The sequence below is a fragment of the Labrus bergylta genome, chromosome 4 (assembly GCF_963930695.1).
Source record: "Labrus bergylta chromosome 4, fLabBer1.1, whole genome shotgun sequence".
Taxonomy (NCBI): domain Eukaryota; kingdom Metazoa; phylum Chordata; class Actinopteri; order Labriformes; family Labridae; genus Labrus; species Labrus bergylta.
In genome coordinates this window covers 25,837,348-25,862,112 of record NC_089198.1, presented here as the reverse complement: position 1 = coordinate 25,862,112, position 24,765 = coordinate 25,837,348, and the positions used below count along the sequence as shown (strand labels likewise).

Genomic DNA, 24,765 nt, shown 5'->3' with positions numbered 1-24,765 from the left:
ATGTTTGTGTTATTCAGTAAAACAAACAGGATTTTTGGATTTAAACTACAATAACCTCCTTCATGTATTGTTGCTCTAAAAAAAAATATCAGCAACAGGGTAAACGTCAAGCCTGTGGTTACGCTTGAACTTTTTGACTCTGACTGGAGACAAGAAAAACACACACAAACGTATTCAGTTAGAAACTTTATTTAATACAAATATGACCACAAGCCACACTTTGTCAGCTTCATTGAGGGCCAATATTTTCTTCTTCTTACAATGTATTTTGTTCTTTTAAACATACTTTTAAACCACATTTCTATACAAATCAAACACAGCATACACTTAAGGTATTTCTGTTGGTCAGACACAATCAAATAGCAAGCACTGCCTCCAAACAGAAAGAAACAACACACACAGAGTTCCACAAAAGATCATACACTTTATAAGAAATAATAAAACGAAAGGCATCGGAAACAGAAGAAGAGTGATGATCAGCGTTTTATACTGGATCATTTTCCACAGCGGTCGAGTGAGAACAAACAATATTACATACCATGTATCCCGGGGGTCAAAGGGGATGAAGTGTGAGTCTTCCACACGAGATGATTTTACTTTCATAGAAAGAATGGAATTCCTTTTTGTTAAATCATAAGATATATCTATTTGACTTCACCAAACTGTATAGAGAACAAGCAAACCAATCAAAGCAGAACACACATCTTAACAATCATGGAAACATCTGGACTACAGAGTGTAAAAAAAAAAAGAAAAAGACGATTAATAGAGACTAATCCAGAACTAGCCGCTGTTGTAAATTGTGCTTTTTAGTCATGAACTGTTTTTGTCCGTGTAAGTCCTGCTCATACTCTTTTCTGTTGTTTTTTTTAATCCTCACAAGCATAAATAAGCATGCTGCTGTTACACATGTGCACGAGGTATGATCCATGTCAGTGGAGTGGCACATCTGCCCTCAAGTCTCTTCCTATAACACACACAAATAATGCCACTGAAGCGCTTCAAAAAGCTTTCTGTTTACAGTCAAGTATTTCCTGTTTATCCCCAAACAAAACCTATTTGGCTCTTCCTCCTTTCATCAGAGGCTTGGGATCAGTCTTTTATCTCTCTCTCTCTCTCTCTCTCTCTCTCGCACACACACACACACAAACACACACACACACACACACACACACACACACACACACACACACACACACACACTCTCTCACACACACACACACACACACACACACACACACACACACACAAAAACTCATATACACACAGAGGCTAAGGGTTAACTCTGTTAGCACCCAATACAAACATAATTTTGTTTTTAATCCTCAAATTTTTCCTTGCAAACTACAAGTACAAACCCACTTTCAATAATTGCTTTTATCAACATAATTCAAAGTATTTCTCTCCGAGGTGACACTCGCACAACAAAGAGGTAAATCGAGAACCCTCCATCCTGCTTTAATTGCATACTTAGGTCTGTAATCTATGAAGACCTTTGGTGAAGTGCATGTGGGTGAGAGGCGCTCTGAGCTGTGTCTCTGGGTGCAGCTTGAACAAAAGTGCGTTGGAAAAAGTCTCGATAAAGCCACTGAGGGAACGTAAGCAAAGGTTGAGTGATGCTGTCACCCCAAACAGCAGCACTCAGCGATTATGCACACACACGTTTAACACACAGTTAAATCACTCAAAAAGTCCCATTAAAGAAGTCCTCGCAAGCTAACATCCTTCATTGTTATCTGTTCAAATCTGCTTCTTTCAACTGTTCAACTCAAGCAACATAATTTACATTTACACAAGTCTTTTAATCCTCAAGCTGAGACTTTGCTATGCCGTCCTAAGGAATGTGAGTGTACCTTACATGTTGAAAGATTCACTGCAAAACAAATGAATACAGGTCGTTGTGAAAATGGGATACAAGATTTGAAAAAAAAAAAGATCGTACAAGGCCTATTAGTTACGGTTAAGTGCTTCGTCCAGTCACATAAATACCAATTTGAAGTATTTTAACATTGCATCGGTGATAAATTAGTTTTTCAGACGAGCAAAGGCATCACGATAGAAATCAAATAACTTAAACATATCAATTATCATAAATAATGACTGCATTGTTAACAAAACATACTTGATTCGCCAGAGCTTGTATAACAGAACAAACATACTAAAATAACAGTAAGACAACATACCATGAAGCGGCTTCATTTTGTTTTTGAGTCACATCAGAAGTGTGGATCTTCACATACTTGTTGGCAAAAGTTTATCCCTGGTATGACCTTAAATATTAACAATACTGAACATGACTCATTCAGTACGAACATCAAAAACTCTCCGAGGGGAAAAAGTGATGATCTGAATTCTGTTCTGCCGACAGCAGCTAATGAGCACCGTCGGTCCAGAGTGGACAGTCAGAAACAAAAACTTAACACCTTCGGCAGTATTCCCACCTGTTCTACAGCATGTTTCTGTAGGTACTGTAGGCGTTTCTGTACATTTCAATGTAGGGAGGAGTGTAGCATTTTAGCAGTCTACATTACCATTTTAACTTGATGCTTTAGAACAGAAAAAAAAGCCTCCAAATGAACCATGGATCTCCTCCATCTAGGCAAACATTGCAGCCACTGCTAAATAATGCTGGAACAAACACTGTGGTGTCATCGTCTGTCAGTGTTCATTTTGCCTGTCCCGTTTTAATTAACAGTGTTTGTATTTAGCTTTAAAATTTAAATTGCAATTCTTCAGGGCAATTATAAGAGTTGAAAAACAAAATTAAAGAAAATAATGTATCTCCCTGCTGCAGCTCCGTCTCTAGTGCTCGAGGCTCATACCTAGTATGGGGCTTCAGTCACTTCCCTAATGGCAAATACAGACCACCCTGTTGGCTAGAAGGTACAGAGAGATAGAAAGTAAAGTCTCCGATCTAAATCCCTGTTCTGTGAAGGGGGCTAAAGAGTGCTCACTGGGTTTCGATGCCTTCACGGGCATGAGGAATGGTGATTATTTATTTGGTGTTAAGGTCGTCCAAGGATGAACATTTTGAGAGATTATTCACCAGGATTTACGACTCTAGAGATCACTACCACTCGTCTCTAATAAGTTATTACAGTTTAGAGGCTGTTTTGTGTTTATAGTCATAACCCTGTTACTGTGTCAAAGTCATTATAGACTTTTGTACATGTATGTGTCTGAGAACTAGAGAGGGGAGTTCATGTAGTTCCCAAAGATGCATTCAAGTGCACAGTCCAATTGCAGCGATATGAATACCTGGGTATCCATATGAGCTGGATCAGAGGAGATCATCAGGGTTGATGACTGGTATTGGCTGTCTCCAGTAACAGAATGAGCTGTACTCTGGCATGAGAAAGGCTTCGTTCTGCTCTTTACTCAACAGAGGGAACACGTGTTCCACCAGCTCGCTCAGCCTGCCGTAACTGTGGAGGGAGAAAAAAAAACCAAGGTCAAAAGAGTAGTGAGTGATATGGACAGATCTTAAAATAACCCCAATTATTTTAGTCAAATGGCAAAAAAAAAGAAGGAAAACATAGAAATAAAATGCAGTTTGATGGATTTTGGCTGATTGAGGGCAGCAAAACAAGCTATACAGAGCACTTTCATATCTTACTATATAAAGTAATTACTCTTCTTTTAGCTCTGTTTTGTTCTCCACCTGAGAAAGTGGACAGGTAGTGTACAGAGTTGTTTAGATTTTATGCTTGCCGCTGCTTAAACAAGGTTGATAAGAATGATATGAAAGAACCAAAACAAACATGAAGGGCTGTGAAACCAAAACAACGAGCTGAAAGCCGCAAAAATAGCTCCAAAAATGTGCATAGACTGCAGAGTTTGGATGAACTTTGATGATGATTAGTGCCGAGTTTCCTGCTGCTCTTTAAAGTTAAAGGGGCCGCTCTAAAAACCACCCTCAGCCTAAACTGCTATTGTACAAAAACACCAAATGATTGAGATCCTCCTACAGCTATATGTGAGATCCAACAGCAACTCTGAATACTGTTGGATGCTCTGTTTGGATCAGGTCACACCCCCCAATGTTCTCTGTTTCCTTTGACAGTTTGTCATTTTCTATTTTATTTAAAGCTGTTCTGAGAGGGAAAATGATAGGTTACTTTTTTTATCTGAAAAAAAGTTTAAACAAAGTGGGTCACTTACAAACTAATTTGAAAAACCTGAACATTGCACACAAAACAACATTTAATCAAATAATTACATGGTATTAGACAAGAAAAAGATGAATGAAATCTACTCAAATTAAACGAAAAGAAAGCAGCTCTTTCTTGGAATCTTTCTTTGACAAAGACATTACGAGGCAGGAGGACAAATCAGGGAAGCTACTGGCTTACAAAATGAAAAAGCAACTAGCAAAAAACAATTTATAAAACAAATAACCCTGAAACAAACTCCATTCACTGCTAATAGAAAGACATACATGGGTCATTTAAAAGTTTCTACAAAACGTATATACACAGCCAAAAATAGATGAAACAGAAATGAAAGCCCTTTGTGATCTAATAAATCTCCCTAGAGTGAGAGGAGATTGACATAAGCTCCTGCTTAGTGAAATTTGAAGAAATTAAAAAAGCAATATCACACTTAAAACCCAATAAGGCAGCAGTGGTATAAAGAAATGAAAGAGCTACTGATCCCTACAATCAAGACCACATATAACCACGTGCTCCTGACTGGAATAATTCCCCCCTTCTGTCGAGAGGCGGTGATCTCTCACGATACCAAAAGAGGGGTAAGGATGAACTTGACTGTGGAAGTTACTGTCCAGTAAGTGTGCTGGATCAGGATCATAAGATCTTTACCTACATTTTGGCCAAAAGTGCCTATAGAAATAAAAAAAATAAAAACAATAATCTCAGAGGGTGAACATAGAAACCACCACCTCTATAAAACAAAAATGAGGAAAGGAAACTAATATAAACATCTCGAAGCTTGGGAAAAATACTTTGGAAGATAACGAGCTTGAGTCGACCTCAAGGAGATCATCCGGCTGGAAGAGTCTTATTAAATACTAAATTACACCTGTTCAAAAATCGCCTACAAATAACAAAACCAAATACTTAATTGGGATACTGGCCTTTGCTAACAGGAAGGCAGTAAGTAATAAATGACTCAAGCCAGTTACTCCATCAACAGAAGATTGGTACGATGTTATTCATGGCAGTTATATAATGTAAGAAATCACATTTTCTTTGAGGCTTCTGTAAAACACATTTCAGGAACTATGGATAAAATGTTAAAATGAAACCCTACAGTACATCTCCCCTTAGTGCCCATCCTTTAAACTGGTTTACTGAACTTGTAAACACCTGTACATGTCTCCTTCTGTGTTTGTTTTCTTATGAATGGAGAGACACCCCATGTCTTCATTACAAAGTCGATTTGCTCTATTTTGCGTTAGCTTGTTTTGTTGTGTAGTCATTTTCAAACAAACTGAAAAGTGGGCTCACTCTGGGAGTTGTCAAATAATGACTATACAATCGTTTGTGAATATGTGATTCCAAGGCAAAATGAGTCACCAGGACCCTCCCTTGTACTTACGAGGACTTGTTTCCCTTGGTCTGCTCCTGGATCAGCTCTCCCTTGGGGTTGACAGTGAAGATCCGACACACTGGAACTCCCACCTCCTTGTAGGCGAACACATCCTGCGTAGTGACAAAATAAATGTGTGGTGTGAATATCAACTAAAGAATTATACTGAAATACATGCCTCTTTCATTGTCACATTGAAGTTTATGTTTCCAGACATTTAAGTGTCATGCATATCTCAGGCTGGTAATGTCTGGGTAATTAAAGTATCTCAATTAAACTCATTTAATGATGAACAATTAGCAACTAGGCCTTTGAGCCATTAGACGATCTTTCAGAAAGTAGCACTCATAAATTATACACAGCGGTACACACTGACATAAGCATGTCCACAACATTAACCACACATTTCCTGTTTGTGTCATCCTAGTGCTCATAATGGCAATATTTCCAGACTGAATGATTTGGTGGACAAGCTGGAGACTGTGTATGTCTGTGTGTGTTTCTTTTCTTGTTTTCTTTTCTTTGGCGAGCATTAGGGACAGGCTGAGGTTGGATGGCTGGCCCCCGTGCTTCATCTAGGTGTTGGTGTTTACGCAGCTGAAGATGAGATGCTGTGCCCGGCTTGAGCTCCCTTGCACAGATAATGTCACATGGGAACGTTCTTCTCCGCCAGTGACCTCAGCTCAGGTTCAGCCCAGTACTGATTTCATATGTTTGTGTCTGCTAATTGATAGCCAAACTGTCATGTTGATCTTGCAATACATCATCACTGCATCGACTTTTGGAAAACACGGCTCACTGACATGTAACAGTGAGAGCGCTAATGTCCGTGAGTCTGACATCTTTAAACATCCATTAACTCACATTAGTTCGATTCCCAAAGGCGGCGTGGAATGGCTGCTTGTTATGCTGGAACAGGTTCTTTATATCTGTAAGGCATTCAATCTTGAAGATCTCTGGTTTCTTCTCAATGACCTCCCTGAAGCAAACAGACAGTTTGATTAGTGAGACAAACATATACATGTCCTTACCATGGGTCAGCTCTAATTACAGTTCACTTTACTGAACACATGTTTACTTTAAACCCAAGCTGCTTTCTTCTATTTGGATAAAACTTTGTAATGTACTATGTTTGTAGTTAAGGCATGATAGACCTTTGGTTTAAAATAATTAAATATGTAACATTAGAAAGCGCTTTTCAAAATATGCAAAGATACTTTACAGTCACATTATAAAAGGAAAACAAAACTGTTTAGAGGAGACAATGCAGTAGGTAGCAAAGCTATTGCACAATATTGTATCATATATATTTCTCTACGATGCTGAACAGCAAGACATAGGCAACCAGAGAAATAAGCAACCAGGTCTATGGAAACAAGCTCAAATAAATAAAAGCTCAAAACATGCAGCGACCTTACCTACCACAGTGTGTAAGAAAGAGGCCACTTGATCACAGTATATGTATGAAGTTATGACTGCATTGCATAAGCAACCATCAGCAATAGCCTACCGTAACTTGTAATTTTACATTTTCCTTTTTCCATGCAGACTAAAATCAAGATGTTGAACGTTTGAGGTTATTTAATGTGTTGAAAAAATTCTCCTAGGATAGTTCAGACTTTACAAACTGCTTCTCAGAAACTACAATAAAGCAGATTTTACTGTAACCCAGTGCATTTGACTGGTCTCCCAGTTAAGGTTGGATCCATTATTATAAAGCACTCCTTTTCTTCCATTCTTTATTTTCCTGTATTTTGCCCACTTAGTCCTGGGCATTGATAGGGGGAAGGGGAGTGGTGGGGGTAAACGGGGGAACGAGGTTGGACACAGATCCTGCAACAGGACCAATTATCGTGTTTAGCTTTATCAGAGAGAGCTGGGAGAAAAACAGGAGGGGTTCATTTAGGGACAAGGCAAGCTCAAAAAAGAAAACTACACTTTAGAAACAAGTCCAAAAAACCACGACAATAAACAAGTCGCTTTTCATAAGCGAACCTGGCAACCCTGGACAGAGGGATTTGAGTTAAAAACTTAACACAAACAAATAACCTGATAAGAAAAAGTCCCATATGACAGGGGCCCTGTATTGATTCAATCCTGTACGGATAAAGATCCACATCCTGCAGGCTCCTATAGTGACACAACAATGGTGCAGATGAAAAGGTTGCACAAAAATCCATGATGTATGAGGTTTGAAATACAGAAGAGCAGTTTCTCACATTCTACTGAACAGTCTGTGCTGATATTTTATATTGGTACAAAATTAAAGCTTTGGCCATTTTAAATACAGTGAATTGAGAATGGCTCGAAACGGCATAAGACTGCCCTTTGTGCGCTCTGTGTTTCTACAGTGTCTAAGCCATAAAGAAGGTACAAACACTTGATGATGATGTAAAGCAACTACAACTGCCTGTGTCAACACGTATGTGTTGTTGCCTTTTAATTAACTTGACGTTTACACTGATATTAACGGTTTTCAAATAAATAAAATGCAATAAACTGTATTTATCGGTTTCATACGGTTCCGTATTAAGAACAATTATGGTACTTTTTCCACAAAAAATAGCTTAAAAATATATATTTTTAAAACATTGCTTTTTAGAATTCTAAAAATGCTTATTTCTATTTCTAGGATCAGATGGCAAGCTGTAATTCAATACTTCAATACCTCACCATTAGAAAAGTTGATTATAAGGACATGGCTTTGAAAGGATTCTGACCGTAAAACTTGTGAACATTTAATGTGAAAGCAAGTCTGCAGGCAAAAGAATCAAGAGTTGAAAGACAAACAAAGAAGGGATGGTTTGAAATCGAAATATATTGTGCATGATATGGACTTTAAGAGAAGAGCTTTTGGCTTCATGACACTGAAACTATTTACTGTGCCTCTTTGCCTCTAGATATTATAATAAATTCTTGTACCTGTGGAAGGCAGAGAAAAGGCTGCTGGGAGACAGCATGAGAGGTCCCCGGGGTAGAATAGTGCCTTCATCATTGACCCACTGCAGGTAACCTCTTGTCATGTCCGCCATGCCAATAGCACGCGCTGAGCAGTACAGGAACTTGTAGCCATTCCTGCAAATGTGGAGAGCAGCGCTCATTAGCAGATGTTCCAATACAGGTTCATATTATGGCAATCACTAGCAGCTACCACGAATAGCACTTGAATTATGTCAATTATATCTGTTGCTCTCATGAAAAATTGACATAGGAAAGATTATTATCTATTTCAACTACTAATTGTTTTTACTTCCTCCCATGTGTATCAAACTATATATTCTCTGTATGAATAAGACAGGCTGAGATTCAAGTTTTCAAACTCACAAAAGGAATAACATTAAGAAAAGTGGCCAAACACTGACATGGGCTTAAGCGGTGCTTTTACAATAATTCGGTCTTGATTAAACTTCCTGAGTCATCCACCTCAGAGCCCCCCACGCAAACACCGGGAGGAAATATCAACTCCACAGGGAGACGATTGGGAATCAAACCAGACAGACCTAACCACTGACCGGCCATTCATCCTTCCTCTGTGATTAATCAGTGTTGTTGTGCACTTACTCAGCTACTGAGTGGTAGAGCTTGGCAATGCCCTGGTGGGTCCAGTCCTTCCCCAACTGTGGCAGGATTTGTCCAAACACATCTGACCTGAAACATTACACAAACACATACAAACATTAGCGACATAAAGACACAGACATCTGTTGTGGACATCACTGCGACACAGACTCTACAAACGTAACAGATGTTTAGTAATAGTCGGGGAATACATAGTAGATCAATAGTAAAGGGCGTGAAAGAAGATCACATAAAGCATCATCACCACTTTAGCATTTCATCATAAAAAGAGAACATTATAGACTGCTTTCCACTAATGAGGATCACTAGCCCATATGGGAGGCACTGTCTCAACCCAAGCCAATAGCTGCATGTACTTTCAGACAGAAATGTAAATGGGCTCATTACAGTCCCCGTGCTCTTTACCCTGTTACTCAATGAAAGCCACAAGCCACAGGTTGACCTAAAGGGTCACAGGGATAATAAGCTGCAGTCAATCTGAACCTGTTTGATGTTGAGCACCTATGAACCTAAGTGTGGGCGTCAGGAACACCACGCGGCATCGGGTTTGCGTCAGAGGAGATGAAGCCAGCTTTTATATAATTAAACAGCTTAACGTGAATACAACTGGATTATAGAGTGAATATCTGGTATTCTAGAGGGACTTGAGATTGTCCACTGCAATTGACATATCAAAGAAAACTGTTCAAAACAAGTTAATAGGCAAATGAAGTGATCTATAAAAACAAATTCATCTTCCTTACTGTGTTTCCTTTGACTTTAAATGTTCAATAAAGAAGATCTGTAACTACTAAAGGCACTGGTCATGACTTTCCTTTTTTGATAATTGGAAGCTTACAGGTCATGAACTCAGACTGCTGTGCGTCTCTTGTTACACAGGACCTTTTGCATAATTTGAATTGCCAGTAAATGTCAAGTATATCATACAAAAAGAGAAATAGGCTGCCACACAGAGGGCATAAGATACTTTTTGTTATCTCATTAAATACATGCCTTAAATGATGGACATTTTAAAGTGTTCTATCATTAGTTCGATAATTTACTGTGCAGTTCAGTGTTGCCAAAATCAGTTCAGATAAAATAACTACAAGCTAGTCTGACATGAGCTAGTTTGCCTCTTCAGTATTTATGTGTTAATTTATATTCAAAGCAAAAAGCAGAAAAGAAGAAGTGAAGCGTCACTACTCTGCTCAGAGCGGCTGTGGAACTGCTTGTGCATTCGTACTTGGTAATGGTGCCGTCAATATCAGAGATAATGACTTTGTCGTCCCAGTTCCACAGGTAGATGGTGCCCTCACAGCGGCATGTTCCTTGGTATTGAGTGGTAATGCTAAACGTCACATCATTGGGTCCCTCCTTCAGTTTCAGACTAGCCTGGTAACACAAGAAGGACAGTGAAGGCATCTGGAGGCAGAGGCTATCTCATTCAGTACACATTGGTTCCCACGGCAGAGGCAATACTCTGCAGTAGGATTTATTTACCACAGTTTGTAGAATGTGCAGGTCTTTGGAGCCCCCTACAGACCATAACCGGAGCAGGTGTTATGCAGTACATATCTGGCCAGCAGAGGGAGCTATACACTACAAAATAAACCCAGTAATGCATTCATCTCACTATACTCTGCACTTTGAGGTCATGTCTATCCTTTATTTTAAATTAAACTGTTGTATACAAAAATAAAAAATAAAAAATATTGATGTTTTAAATATTACAAGGCAAAATAATTAAATACTTTGAAGGAAGAAGATCATTTTGAGGAAGGAAAGCATCTGTGTAAGAAAGCACTTACTATCTGATCAGAGGAGAGGCGCAGTGACTTCCTGTAAGCGTGTGGGCTTGTGTGGTGCTGAACTTCCACCGGCTGCAGTCTGTCCTGACAGGAAGCAGCACTCACCTCCTTCCCCTCTTCATCACTGGACGTGTCTCCTGCTTTAGGCCTACAAGGAAGCATAAACAAATCATCTTTTTCACAAAATGCAGTGAAAAAAAGTGTCTGCATAATGTAAAAGCATTTTGCAGGGTTTTGTTGTTTTCCTATTTTATATATTTGTGGGGCTTCTTAACTGTTGAAGACATTTACTACATTAAATTCACTACTTCACAATTTACTCAACGTACTCGTTCCTCATGATCTGCCCTGTAACACAGCCATAAACAGCCTTGTTTTTGATGAAAAGGAGAGTTATCAAAAATAAACAAAAGGTTTATGGAGCTGTGAATCTTTTACAATTTCATACCAGAGTTCGATGTGTCATTGAACTTTCTCACCGTTACTGAGTAATGAATGAACCCTTCATATTACTTACGGCATGGGCAGTTTCTCCTGAGACATGGAGGGTCCTTCCTCCTCCAGATGAGACTCCTCCTTGGTTTCAAGCTTGGTCTCCGACTTGAAGAAGAAAGTTGTATTTTTAGATTAAAAACAAAATCCTGCACAGTAACATACAGGTGCGAGTCTAACTTAAGGAGATTGATTGCAGTGTACTTTAAATTTAAAATGTGCAAACCTGCTTGATTGTACTATCTGCCCTTTTTCGCCAGAACCACCAGCGACCTGACTTCTTTGGCATCTTCTCCTTCACCCAGGCCTCCTCTGTTGCCTGGTAAAAACATTCAGACAACCGCAGTTACCAACTATCTACCTGCCAATCTACAACAATGCTTCAATATTGTAAATATATAGAACAAAAAACTAGTAGTTACCTTTGGTAAATTCTTCTGAAATGCTTGTAGACTTAGAATTAAGGGTGCAGCTAGTGTCCAATTATAATATCTGAGGACAAAGACATTAGTCATCAGACATATATAACATAATAATAATATATATGACATAATAATCTGTTGTTCATTTCACTCATGACATAAAAAAATGCTTACTAACCTATTTCCTATCTTTACAACCAGGTTGGGGTTATCTATAATCGCAGGATTCTCAGCAAACTCTTGATAGGTGATGATATGCTCCATGAACCTTTCTGCAAACAGAAGAGAGAGGAGCATTAATTAAAGACATCAGATGAACAGGTCAGTGGTAGTGAGCCATAACATCTCACCTAAAGCCACACAAGAAAGTCTGGGAACATTTTTTTTTAATCCTCAGCCAGACACAAGAGAATATATAAAAATACATGTTGATGCATGTATATGTTTAAACAAATTCAATGAAAAGCTAAATTGGTGGTTAAGACACAAGAAAGAAAGTAGTGTGTGGATTCAATACTTCAAAAAGAGACACGTGATCTTAAAGGAAAAAGTTAGCAAGCAATGTTACAGTAAAACATACCAAGGTGATTTAAAAAAAACAGAATAAAGTCTTAATCACCTTGTTTTATGCTTTTAGATGTGGCTATCATAAGTAGAACTCTGTAGTTACACAATGTTTATATTTTAACTGGCTGAGGTTTAATTGCACATAAAGCACTCTGGTAAGTGCCATTCTGTTGTACCTTTGGATATTTCAGCATTTTCTGTGAGGCCTCCACACAGAGAGAGAGTGACGTCAGGAAGGTCACTCGCTGAATCAGAAAGACACTCTGTCCCACTGTCAGCTGCTGCACTGCCCACCGACTGTGGAGACTGTGAGCCAGAGTGGATCTCTGAGTCCATCCAGTGCTTAGTCGCCGCCTCAGCCTCACTGCAGAAACAACAGAGAAAAAAACCATGCCATGATACTTGTCCTAAAAGCACAAGAGTCATTTTAGAGGACAATACATTTTCTATTTGTTAGTTTTTAAATAGAGCACATTTAGCTTTCCATTTTTAACTCAAACAGGTCAAGCAGCAAACTTAATTAGGTTCCTCTTTTGTCATCTAACCTCTTGGGAAAATATCGCGCAGCAACATCAGGTTCAAGTACATTCAGGTCATCTAAGTAGATATCCTCAGGTCCCTGATGCTGGCTCCTTTTTGGGACACCTTGATTCAAAAAAATAAATTACTTCTCAGTTAATATACGATCAAATCTACTGCTAAGCAGGAGATGGCTAAAAAAAAAAGTGACAACCACACAAACATACCTTTCTTCTTTGAGGGAGAATCGCTCTGTTGGCTGTTGGAAGGAGTGGAGGTTGCCACATTTGATGGCAGGACATCCAGGGGCTCTGCAGGGGTTATGGGACTCACAGAGGTAATTGTGCAGATGGGTGTGAGGAGACTATCAGATGTTACAGTGGTGATAGGGGTGCGGGGCTTGGGCTTGACAATGGTACACACTGAGGAGGAGGCAGCGTCTTCTTTTTCAGTCTCAGTCTCAGTCTCGTTCTCCATGGCTTCAGAGCTAAGGATAACTCGGAAATGGGTGGTGTCTGATGGGGTGATGGTCACCGTCTTTAGTAGTTCTGGTTTCTCTTTTTTGGGGACCTGCATATTAAAAATACAGGTTATACCAAACATTACTTACTTTTCTGACCATACACTGTAGAATCTAGTGAACAGCATCCCTCAGCCTCCTTTCATTGAACCAGATGAAGCCAGAACACTGCTGTGACAGTCGCTGACATATTGTGAATTAGCAACTAGAGTCTGAGCAGTAGTGCTCGGCTGGGAGAGCTGCGGTGGGAAAGTCCACAGCAGAACAGATTCTAGTGTCATTTTAAAGCAGACACCTATGGTTAACAAAGTTCAATGACTTTTGTCTCTGGCCATTTCTGCTGTACTCTGCGTATCTGGTGCACATATTCTTCAACACAGCCGTCCATCATGGCATTTATACTGTTTTTATCATCATCAAATGACTTAAGAAACTTCTCTGATAAAAGATGAAACTAAAAGGGTGTGATAATAACAGTCATGGCAATACAAGGTTCGAGAAAAATGTATCTGACATGCATTTTGATTTTACAGTTTGACCCATGTTCCATCTGTTAGTGGGGGTATGACCTATTTGGCAGCCAGTCAGAAGGGGGAGCTCTACTATGGCTTCACTCCAAAGGGCCTTTTTGCTCAGTCCATTCTACAGTCTATGGTTCTGTTAATGATGTTCTTCAGTTCTGTTAATGATGTTCTTTAGAGTGTAAGAAGGGAGAAGTGCTTACCCTGGCTGTTTCTGGAAACTCTCCCCAAGTCCACTGCATGTGGGACTCAGCTCTGAGCATACTCACTGAGGGTCTGACCATCAGTTCAGAGTCACTCTTTGGGGAAAAAGCCTGAGACAAGCCATGACTAAAGGGACGGACAAATAAATGCAAAACAATACAAAGTTAAAGTCTCTTAACATGTTTCAGCAACACCCTTTTTTTTATGACTATGTGCTCATGTGAATACATACCTGTCATCTGCCGGCCAGTCCCCATCTGACAGGGGATAACCATCAACGTTGTGTCTGGCTGCAGGTAATTTTGGGTCAATATCGCGCATGGTGGACACTGATGGTGATCTAAATCCAGGGTGAGACAGATATATTAATCAGATATTCAAATAGATCTTTTAATCAGATATTTGACGCTGCATTACAGACCCTGAACATACCTTGAAATACGTGCTGCAACTTCCTCGTCTGAGCTCATGTCCATCTCAAAGATCTCTTCATTTTGTCCCGCGCTGGACATAGCAGCAGTCATAGCAGCAGGTATGTTAGCAGCATTAGCATTACCAGTAGTGACTGACATTGGAGGGGTCAGCTCTTCTCTTCGGGGATCCCCCTTGTGCTTCTTCCTCCGCCTCTTCTTCTTCTTCGTTGCCATGGTGCTCGGGGTAGGAGGATCGGGCGGGTCCTCTTGGTCAGCTGTGTCATCCTCCAGCTCTTTTTGCTCAACCTCCGAGATCCAGAACAGATGACTCTCGGTGGGGATTGGAGAGGTGGCGAGGTGGGCAGGGACAATCTGCTGAATCAAGGGAAAATGCAAGAACTGAAGACTAAAGATATGTTTAAACGAGAGCAGCATAGTTAAGCTGATGACTCATGTACAGAAGAACAGAGCTTTTGTCTCTCTGAGCTGTCACAATGAGTACATTGCACTACACTGTACAACAAGTTCAAATGAACTGTTACAATTTTGTTGGGTCTAGACATTGTGAACATCTGTCTTTCTGGTGGAGTATGTCTAAAAACAAAATCTGGTTTTATTGTCCCTGTGTGTATGACATTCCTCAAATTCATTAAATTACAGGTTAATCAAAGGATGGAAACTAAACAATCACAATCTAAAATACGTTGAGTCTGCTTCACAAGTAAAAAAAAAAATTATAAAACCATGAAAAAGATGCCTCTTTGGATTTGGAATAAAGACTACTTGCATCTATTCGGTATCTCCAGTGACTTCAGCAACTATGCTTAACAAAATAAAATCTAGATAAAAGTTTGTGTCATTGATTTAGAACTGTATTGCTTTACCATTTTATTTGAAAAGGAAATGTTGTGCTATATTAATCTATGTGTAGTCAATTGGATGCTTACGTTCAGCTGTTCAGTTTCCTGAACAAAAAAGGCTTCTCCATTGTCACCAAGCTTCATGTGCAATTCTACCGGCTCTCCATTCACTTCAATGTCGATCTGGAAGAATTTGACAGAACATACAAGCAATGTTAGGGCACTGTAACTGTGAAGAACGTCTTGATTGTGATTAAACACATATTGTGTATCTATCTGCTGTTATTTGCCCTTTAAAGGATTTTAAACATTTTATTTTTATTATTCATCCTACACATTTTCAGGCCATATACAGCAGGAGGCCACGAGCGGCTTACACCCCCATCTTTCTCCTGAAGCTTTTGAAATCTTAATAAGAATTAGTCCTCTGGGCTTGCATTCGATGGAGCCTGCCAATTGAACAGGGCCATTCAAGATTGCCAAGAAAACCCCCAGTGGATCTGCAACCATTCAGAAACTTGACACCACAAAAGCAGAAACCAGGTCACGACTGGCAGAGACTAAAAAAGAGGAGCAATTTTATTCACAACTTCTCTTCTCGATCTAAAAAATTACTTCTTTACTTACAGCCACCAACATCATGCATTTGTTTTTTTACATACTCTTGTGATCTTTCGTATTTCGCTTTGTGTGGTTTTCTCAGCAGCCTCAAGTTTCTCTGTCATGCCCTCTGGGTTGCTGAAGGGGAGTTTATGTGTGGTGGTGAGTGATGTCTGGGAATTTCAATGCCCAATTAATAATGAGGCAGAATAAGTGAGGGCCCTCTTCAACCTTTCACAGTCAGTGGTAAGTTACATTCACTTGAATGACTCAGTTATTGATGTGACAACACAATGCTGGTTAACTGGAATTACTCGTGGCATGGTCGTCTGCAGAAACTCAGAATAAAAGGCACAGCATTGGCTTGTTTCTGACTGTTATCATCAGAGACAATGCACCTTTAGAAGCTTTTTCCCTTCTTATAACCAAAAACAAACTAACACAAAACAAAATAACAACAAAAACAAATACATTTTTAAGTAGAATAAATTAATTTTTCATGTAAGGCTATGTAATGTCTTTATCTCAAATGTGTTTAGAATCAGAGAGTTCTTTAAAAACATGATTGATAGCCAACTTAAGATACTAGTGTTCTGTGACAGCCACACTATCCAAAGCCAACATTTAATTAGTACTTGGCAGGCATCTACAGTTTCCATTCTGATTTTTTGTGAATATCTGCATGACAGGAGCAAGTATTTAAGTATTTGGTCCAAAAAACATGTGAAAAATAAATTCAGCAGAAGCCCTTGATGATCTGATAAGTAACTCAGGGACACATTATGCATAACTGTTTGTTACACAACAGCCCTCGTTGAAGCCTTCTTCACTTCCTTCCCCCTCCCACACATTCAAGTTGTAGAGCTGTTGCCATAGGAACCACTCATTCAGTACTCCCTCTGAGCCCCATCAGCATTCTGAGTGGGTGTAGAGAGAGTGTCAATCCCCCGCAAATCATCACCCACTCCACTCCAAAAGCAAGAAAATACGCTTTCTTTCACGTCAGGGCACGGCAATAATGTGCTAAGAATAGAAGTTCTGGACATCAGTGATAGAGCTTGTGCTGGAAAAACACATTCAATTATAATGGCTGTCTAATAATAGCCATTAATTGCAAACAGAACGCCCAGTCATTTTCAGAATTTTTATGTAAGCTTATAAACTCAAGTAACCTGAAGTTCACTAACAAGAAAGGCTATGTTCCCTGATTCTGAAGCAGCTTGTTTTAAATCTTGAACTAGATACACTTTTTAAAACCTATAATATTTGGTATTACATTTAGACCCTTCTATTCTACTACAGTATACTTTACTAGTACTGTTACTACTAGAACTATCAGTGAATCTTCTGAAGTCAGAAGTGAGCGCTAAATATAGCTTTATTGTTATTATATCATAGTAACAGCTACTATTAATCAAGCAGAAACGCCATGAGCATCCCACCTATAAAAGTCCCTACTTCAAAACATCACAATAGGTCACTCTACTGCTAACTTTTGCTTTTTTTTGGGGGGGGGGGGGGGGGGGGGGGGTCCCAGCTCCCTGACAGGGGGGGCACATAAAGTATATAAATATATATTTTTGTACCTTTTATTGAGGTGGTGGGAGGTAGGGTAAACATTGGATCTTTGAACATAATTTGAGGTAATGGACACAAAGACTCACATAGATGTTTTTAGTTGATTCAACTTTTAACTTCCCAGTGTTATTAAACACAAGCTAATAATATAAGGATGTAAAGGGACCTGTCACTCTGTCTCTCACTTTGGTCAATATTTATCTGAAATCCATATCCCAATTTCTTAGAAAGGTAGGCCACCATAACTGCAGGTTCATGGAAATGTCAATAAAGCACATTATGTGCACACATACAGTGTTCTGTTGTTTTTAAAAGCTGCACAGTAGCAACTCATGATGTGTGTATATCTAGCTCTATCAGCTCAAAGCTGTTGATGTTGTACTTTACATGGAGGCATGCTTTGTCCCCCCATACAGAGTAACAGACAGTGTCCAGCTCTGCCTCCGACTGATCTGACTTGAGAGAGGGTTGACTCTCATGACAATCATGCAGAACACAATCACGTGTGATGAATTCGTTTGCGCCTATAATGTTACTTGTCTTGCTTTGTGATGTTGACTCGACAATGCCCGAAGAAGACCTGTGAGATTGAAACGTTGCTTTTGCAATAAAAGTTTCTGGGGGCTTTTAATATAGTGTGCTGAACCTTTTCTTGCCTTCTGATCGAGCACCTGTGAAAGTTTTTCTGTGGATGTACCCTACACCTTGGTTTCTCTCTGGAAAATAAACATGCATGCAGTATTAGCCACATTTAGTGTACGTATTTATGTTTGAGTGGTCTTGAAGACTGTCCAAATCTGGAAAATACTTTCTGAGGGATAGGGCCTGCTTTTTTAAAAGGAAACATTAGAACCTTGCATAAACATATTCTCCAAAAATGGCTTCAGAAACATTTTCCTGCTGTGATGAGAAATTTTGAAAGGTTTGAAATAATGTCCAAATATGTGAAATAATAACTACTGGGACATATCAGCAAGAGAAAACACAATAATAACAATGATAAAAGAAGAAGGTAATTACCACTTTCTCTTTGGAGCGCAGTACGCCCAGCTTGCCAAAGCGCACATGGAATGGTGAGCACTGGTAGGTGCCATCTCTCTGGCGGACGACCACAACATCGATGCAGCCCGACAATGTGGCCTGATTGATGCCCTTATAGAGTTCTTTGACAGTTACCAGCACCTGACCTGCCAGCTGGCCCACGTAGTTCATGGTGTCCGCCTGGAGGGGGAGAAAGAACTAAATATTAGCTAAGTCAAGGCAAAGCCAGGATGAGTGCGTCATGTCTAGAGTCCAGAAGAGGAGATCAGTTTGGCCAACACAGAGCGTAGAATCTGATAGTTTCCCACTTAATTTCCCTTGCACCCTCTCAGTCTATCAACTGTTGTCCCTCCTTTCTAAGAATCTTCTTCGTGACTGTCGCGCTGTCTCATTTGAGTTATGTTTTCGTCTCTCACCGCCCTCTCAGCCTGCTTGATCTGCGGTGTCTGTTATCTCCTGACCCGCATACCGACAGCCAGAGCTCCACTGTTACCCCGTCACTGGCCGCTGTCCCACATGAGCAACATCAGAGAGGAGGGGCTGAAGACTGGGCTCAAACAATGACAAGAGACAACCTCACACTGAGTTCCCACTGCACTTCTGCTATGGAAGCAGCTGACTTCCTGTTTACAGTCATAACTCTGCAGTAATCAGCGAAAAAAGAACTGAAACCAAGACTTCTGTGTCTAAGACTATTCAGGCTTGGGTACAATGTGGGCACATTATGTTTGTCACTTGCTTGTAAGTCTGTTAATTATTTTAAAAGCAATAAAAAGGAAGTCAATCAGAGAGAAAACCCAGAGGCAGATCTAGGCTTATTAAACATAATCAAACAAACTTTCAAGCCCTCCTCTGGCTCCTTCACTGACTGGATCATTTCCAGTCATTTGCACACTGTGATATAGAGTGTATTTAACTCAGCAAACATAATTTTTGGTTTGTTCAGGTCTGGGTCTAGTTAAGTGGGGCTTGTAAACACATTCCCCTGCTGACTTCATTGCATTTGTGTAACCTGAAATGCTCCTATCTCACACTGACCTTTTGTCCAGATTCTAGCCATGAGAGCAGCAGGGGGTGAGCTCTTACAGGGTGGAGAATAAGGGCATTTGTGAAAGGCTGGCATCATGGAATATGAGAAACTCTGGGATCATATGTGTCTCCAGACAGTAAGCTAGTGAGCAGGTAGCAATTAAACATACACAGTACATATACAGGCTACCCAGGATAACTCACATTTCCAACCACACAGACGGTAGACTATCATTAAATACATCCATCATTTTGAGTAGACAGTTCAAATGGTTGTAAAGGGGAGCAGATGACTTATTGCAACACCTTCTATCAACAACAGGAAACTCAGGTTCTTTCTAGGAACTTCACAGGCATTTCTAGAAAAGGGGGATGGGAAATACAACTTGGGCCTGAGGTTAGAGTTTGTTTACCTTTACTGGAACTCTAAATGAAACTACTATCTGAACCAAAGTTCCCTTTGCTTTGGTACAAATGCTTGTTAGGCAGAACTTCTAAACTTACTGTAACAACTGAAATGCTATATTATAGCTAATTAAGTTGAGGACCAATGGGTGGACTGTGCACAGCTGTGCTACTCATCCAGGGTGCAGCTAGAGCAGGAACAGACATTTTTCAAGATCAGAGTAATCCAGTGCACAACCGGATTGTTCAGATAGACTAGAAGTTAAATGCATAAAGAAAATTGGAGCGAGCAAAAAGAACACATTAAAAACAAAACTTGCCCTTACATAGGAGACATCTGGAAAGGTGCCAGTATTCTGTTATCTTGAACTCAGTCACGTGTGACAACATGTTTTACCTGCTGCCACCTTCATTCATTATCAACTCAGTCAGAAGTAGAAGTACACACAAAGAACTGCCATATCGGAAAGAACAACTTTAACAGGCTTAGTATTTAGGTTGAATGACTAGAGGAATATATTCAAAAATCTAAAACACAAAACATGACATCAATCTGCCATCCTCTTTTTTAACAGTCAAACTTACACCTAAAAAGGGTTCTGAATGCCACCCCAAGACTCATAAAATCCAGCCGATTCAGTGTGGTCAGGTGCCAAACCACTGAGCTTTGCTACAAAAGTATACCACAAAGCCAAGCTAACTTCCAAACCAAACAATACGGGCGGATGAATCATAGTGTAGTTAGGCCTTCCAGCATCATGCCCAGAATGGGATTGCCAGAGACAGAGACCTGTCAGAGCTGACTCACCAGGGACCAAGACAATCTCAGAGACGAGAACTCATCACTGTTGTCGGTGTTGTCCTCTGTGTTGTTTCCCAGGAGATCTTTGTCCTCCCATGATCTCTGTCTCTTCATGGCGTTTATAGAGCACCAGCTCTTACTTCACCTACATCAGGGTACTCCACTGGGACCAAGTTTGACCTCTCTCAGGTTATGAAGACAGAACTTCCCTGCCATCTTGAATCCTATATCAATTATGGCCCACCTAATCACTTTGGAAAACAGGGGTAAATATTAGCACACCACTATCTGACACTAGTGGCGATTGTGCAACACTATCATAAACTTGGTCATCCTTCCTCTGGGGCTTGATGTGTTCATTCAGTCAGCTGACAGGACAGTGTTGATTCAGCCAATAGGATGACCTCTTTAAAGTGGCGGTGCATTGCTGATAAGTGACAGCTAATTTCAGTGAACTGCTATGCAACGTTTTCTCCCTGATAAGAGCACAAGCTCAGGGAAAAAAACAAGCAGTACACTGCAGCGTGATGTCTTTGCAGTCAGTCACATGTACGGCCGTTGCTGCGTGTGCTTGTTATTGTGCATCGCTAATCAAAAGGAGGAGCCGAGGGGGGGAACGATGACATTGATTGGCTACAGGAGCAAATCCATGCGATATTCACTACGATGGACATCAACATGTTGATCTTCAGTTGCTCATTAAGCCTGACATGTGATCCCAAAAGTAAACAAGTGTAAATTCTGTAAATACCTGAAGATATTATCTCTTCCACTATTAAATATTAACTCAACTGCTAGATCCAATCATAGCACATTCAAGACAGAAGGAGTAGGCATACTCATGACACTGATGATGAACATGTTTTTGTCATCAGGAGTTTCTCGTTTTTCGGACCTCCAATATTCTCATGCCTGGTTTAGCTTCTCAATGAAATGCTTAATATAAATAAAATACACAAGACTCTTCCAAAAAAACCCTCATCCCGAGAGTCCCATCTGCTAACGCTTTTGTAAACAGTATCAAACAAAACAGAGAGGCCAACTGAGTGCAAGGCTGTTTGTTCACCCTCCCCCTCTGCAGTGATCTGTTCTGTGTTTGAATGTTTGTTTGTCATGCATAAATAGAGTAAAACTTTCCATTTATAAAAACAGCCCCTTTACTGTGTGTACTGAGTCACAAATAGCAATCAAAAGTTATTTAGCAAATACATACAGAAGAATCAAAGCATAAAAGTAGCCGTACTTTCTACATTAGGAGTCCTAGTTAGCCTTACTACATAATAATAGTCTTCATCGGGAATGATCCAGGGCTCATTTGTTTTGACGAGAGTGACAAAAGAATCAGTCGTGTGACTGAGCTGGGCAACCAGACCACAAGCTTCATGTTACACTCTCTCAGGTATTGGGTATCACCATGGAGCACCAAATTGCACCAAATTGAGCCTACTTATTATGCATGCAACACAAACCAAGACTACAACAACCCCGGACAGACAGTCTTGGCTTTCCTTTTTACATTCTATTGCAGTGCAAGAGAAAAACAGCTTTTAAATTCAAACACTAAATCAACATTTAAACTCTCTATTATGACCTTTTTTTTTTACACTAATTGTGCAACTAAGGGATGAAGCTACAACCTTTGAGAAAGAAAAGTCCAACATCATTGGAGTTTTCATTGGCTTCAAAATGTAAGCTCCCTCAGCCAGAGCAGAAAAACTAAACCAGATGGCTTTCACGACTATCTTTCTTACAGAGATTATTTGCTTTACTTTCAAACTTCAAACAGAGACTCAGTCAGTTAGCAATCTTTTATGGTGCAATAACAGTGTAGTGTTAGAGGTTCAAGTGTTTCAACATTTCGCCTGTAAGTCACAATACTAAACAAGAGCTCTTAAAACTTCCCCTGCAAATTCCCTTGGAACACCTTTTCAAAACAGGTTCAGCATAGGGCTAGGAAATATATTGAGTTTTTAAGATATATCGATGTATTTTCAAACAAGATATAGGGTAAGACAATATTGTTAGTATCGATATAGTTTATGTTGCGTTAAAATAACATTACAGAGATGCCAGTTCACCTTTTTCTCATCTCACTGATGATGACTGACTGTCTGTCCCTCTTAACCCTGCTCCTCCTCTCTCTCCCTCTTTATTGTATTTAAGGAACATTTTTATTTTATAATATTACTTTTTAAATTCACAAACAGGTAGTTTATTTTTCCACTGTTAATGAGTATCGCCATTCAGCTAAACAATATCGAGATATGAGTTTTGGTCCATATCGCCCAGCCCTAGTTCAGCATTAACCAAAAGAGTATGAAGAGGAAATTGAACAAACTGAATTAGTCTTGGCTAGAACACCTCGAAGTTAGTTAAAATATACTCCTAAAGGTATCATAAAGCAGCTAATTATAAGTAATTTGAGTATAAAAGGTGACCTGTACCCTACCAAGTTAGTCGTGTTTTCACACAGCACCCACTGGCAGGTGATTTTGTTTGGTGAACTGTCAGCATTGCTTACAAGCCATCTAATACTTTAGTGACAGCTGATAACAACATACACCGGACCACAGCTGTTTAGGTACTATTTTATGGTGTTTTGGCACTACTTTTTGCTGTTTAAGCACTATTTTATGCTGTTTAGACACTATTTTATGTTGTTTAGGTAATATTTTATGCTGTTTAGGCACTACTTTATGCTGTTTAGGCACTACTTTATGGTGTTTAGGCAATACTTTTTGCTGTTTAAGCACTATTTTATGCTGTTTAGACACTATTTTATACTGTTAAGGCACTATTTTATGTTGTTTAGCCACTACTTTATGGTGTTTAGGCACTGCTTTATGGTGTTTTGGCACTACTTTTTGCTGTTTAAGCACTATTTTATGCTGTTTAGACACTATTTTATGCTGTTTAGACACTATTTTATGGTGCCAAAACATCTAATTCCAGGTGTTCAAGCTGACACGTCGCGTCATAAAAACACAACTAGTACAGAAGCACTCTAATGTTACCTGAACGAAAACTGCGGAAATGAACAAACAGAAACCAAAATCATTTTTAGTATGTCTGTGTTGTGTTCGCTGTAAGTTCATATCATATTCAAGACATTATCTGTTCGGTAAAAAAAAACATGAGCGAGTGTAATAAATGAATGGACACGGGGCTCAGCTAGCTGTTTACCCCGCAGCTAGCTTTAATGTTATCCTCCGTTTACCGTTAGCTTACAGTAATTGGTGAAACGGTAACCAGCGCTAGTCTTCAACGAAAATAGGTCACTTTGAGGTGCAACTGTGATTAACCCGGTGTCCTCATTTGTAGTTATATATCTGGGGTAAATCTATTCTAGCGTACCCAATGTGTGCTAGCCAGCTCACAAGCTAGCTAACATTAGCAGACGGGAGAATCAAGAGAATCATCTCAGGTCGGTGACTGGATATCAAGAAACAAGGGGATGAAGTTATCGCTGATTGTTTATTTACCTCTGCTTTAGCGGGATGCTGCAGATGAAGGAGTGTACGGTGTCTTCAGTAAGTCCCCATCTCTGTGCCCGATGAAGTCCCACCTGAAGCCTCCTGACGTGTCCGGGTCTGGACCACCGCGGCTGACGGGACAGAGAGCCGCGCTGTGGTGGTTCACTCACACAGCCGGGGTGTGTGTGTGTGTGTGTGTGTGTGTGTGTGTGTGTGTGTGTGTGTGTGTGACAGCTCAGGCGAGTACAGGGTTAAAAATTACACAATAAAGTGGAACACCCTCATTACATTTAGCAAGACTTTGACCTGAGCAAGTCATATTGGATGTTATTTAGTGACTGTATTGTGACACAAAAGGATCACATGTGGATGAGTGGTTGGAAATCTTGAATATCAACTC

At 39.8% G+C, this 24,765-nt stretch overlaps 1 protein-coding gene across 3 annotated transcripts; it reads right to left on the bottom strand.

The window, feature by feature from the left end:
- Positions 1 to 173: 173 nt before the first annotated feature.
- Positions 174 to 24,610, bottom strand: lpin2 (lipin 2). Of its 3 annotated transcripts, none has more exons than XM_020635211.3 (20): positions 24,375 to 24,610; positions 18,636 to 18,836; positions 15,525 to 15,620; positions 14,597 to 14,952; positions 14,397 to 14,504; positions 14,164 to 14,290; positions 13,147 to 13,489; positions 12,946 to 13,045; positions 12,577 to 12,764; positions 12,012 to 12,105; positions 11,834 to 11,903; positions 11,638 to 11,730; positions 11,437 to 11,519; positions 10,920 to 11,067; positions 10,355 to 10,503; positions 9,112 to 9,198; positions 8,473 to 8,625; positions 6,415 to 6,529; positions 5,560 to 5,663; positions 174 to 3,425 (listed from the first exon to the last, which is right to left on the bottom strand). In XM_020635211.3, exons 2-20 carry the CDS (start codon positions 18,825 to 18,827, stop codon positions 3,281 to 3,283), a joined length of 2,751 nt encoding a protein of 916 aa, XP_020490867.1. In that variant the 5' UTR covers positions 18,828 to 18,836; positions 24,375 to 24,610; the 3' UTR covers positions 174 to 3,280. The 3 variants fall into 3 exon arrangements, with proteins under 3 accessions (XP_020490867.1, XP_020490864.2, XP_020490866.2); XM_020635208.3 differs by lacking the exon at positions 24,375 to 24,610 and adding an exon at positions 20,899 to 21,106; XM_020635210.3 differs by lacking the exon at positions 24,375 to 24,610 and adding an exon at positions 20,899 to 21,104 and having other exon boundaries at positions 14,597 to 14,949.
- Positions 24,611 to 24,765: the final 155 nt, after the last annotated feature.

Bases quoted from the DNA above. Each gene is read 5' to 3' on its own strand.
- lpin2 (XM_020635208.3), bottom strand. From the start codon at position 21,006: ATGAAGAGACAGAGATCATGGGAGGACAAAGATCTCCTGGGAAACAAC. The intron at 14,953-15,524 runs GTAAGCATCCAA...CCCTTGATTCAG, and splicing joins AGGAAACTGAACAGCTGAAC to CAGATTGTCCCTGCCCACCT. The intron at 9,199-10,354 runs GTACGAATGCAC...GTAATGTTTCAG, and splicing joins ATTGACGGCACCATTACCAA to GTCAGATGTGTTTGGACAAA.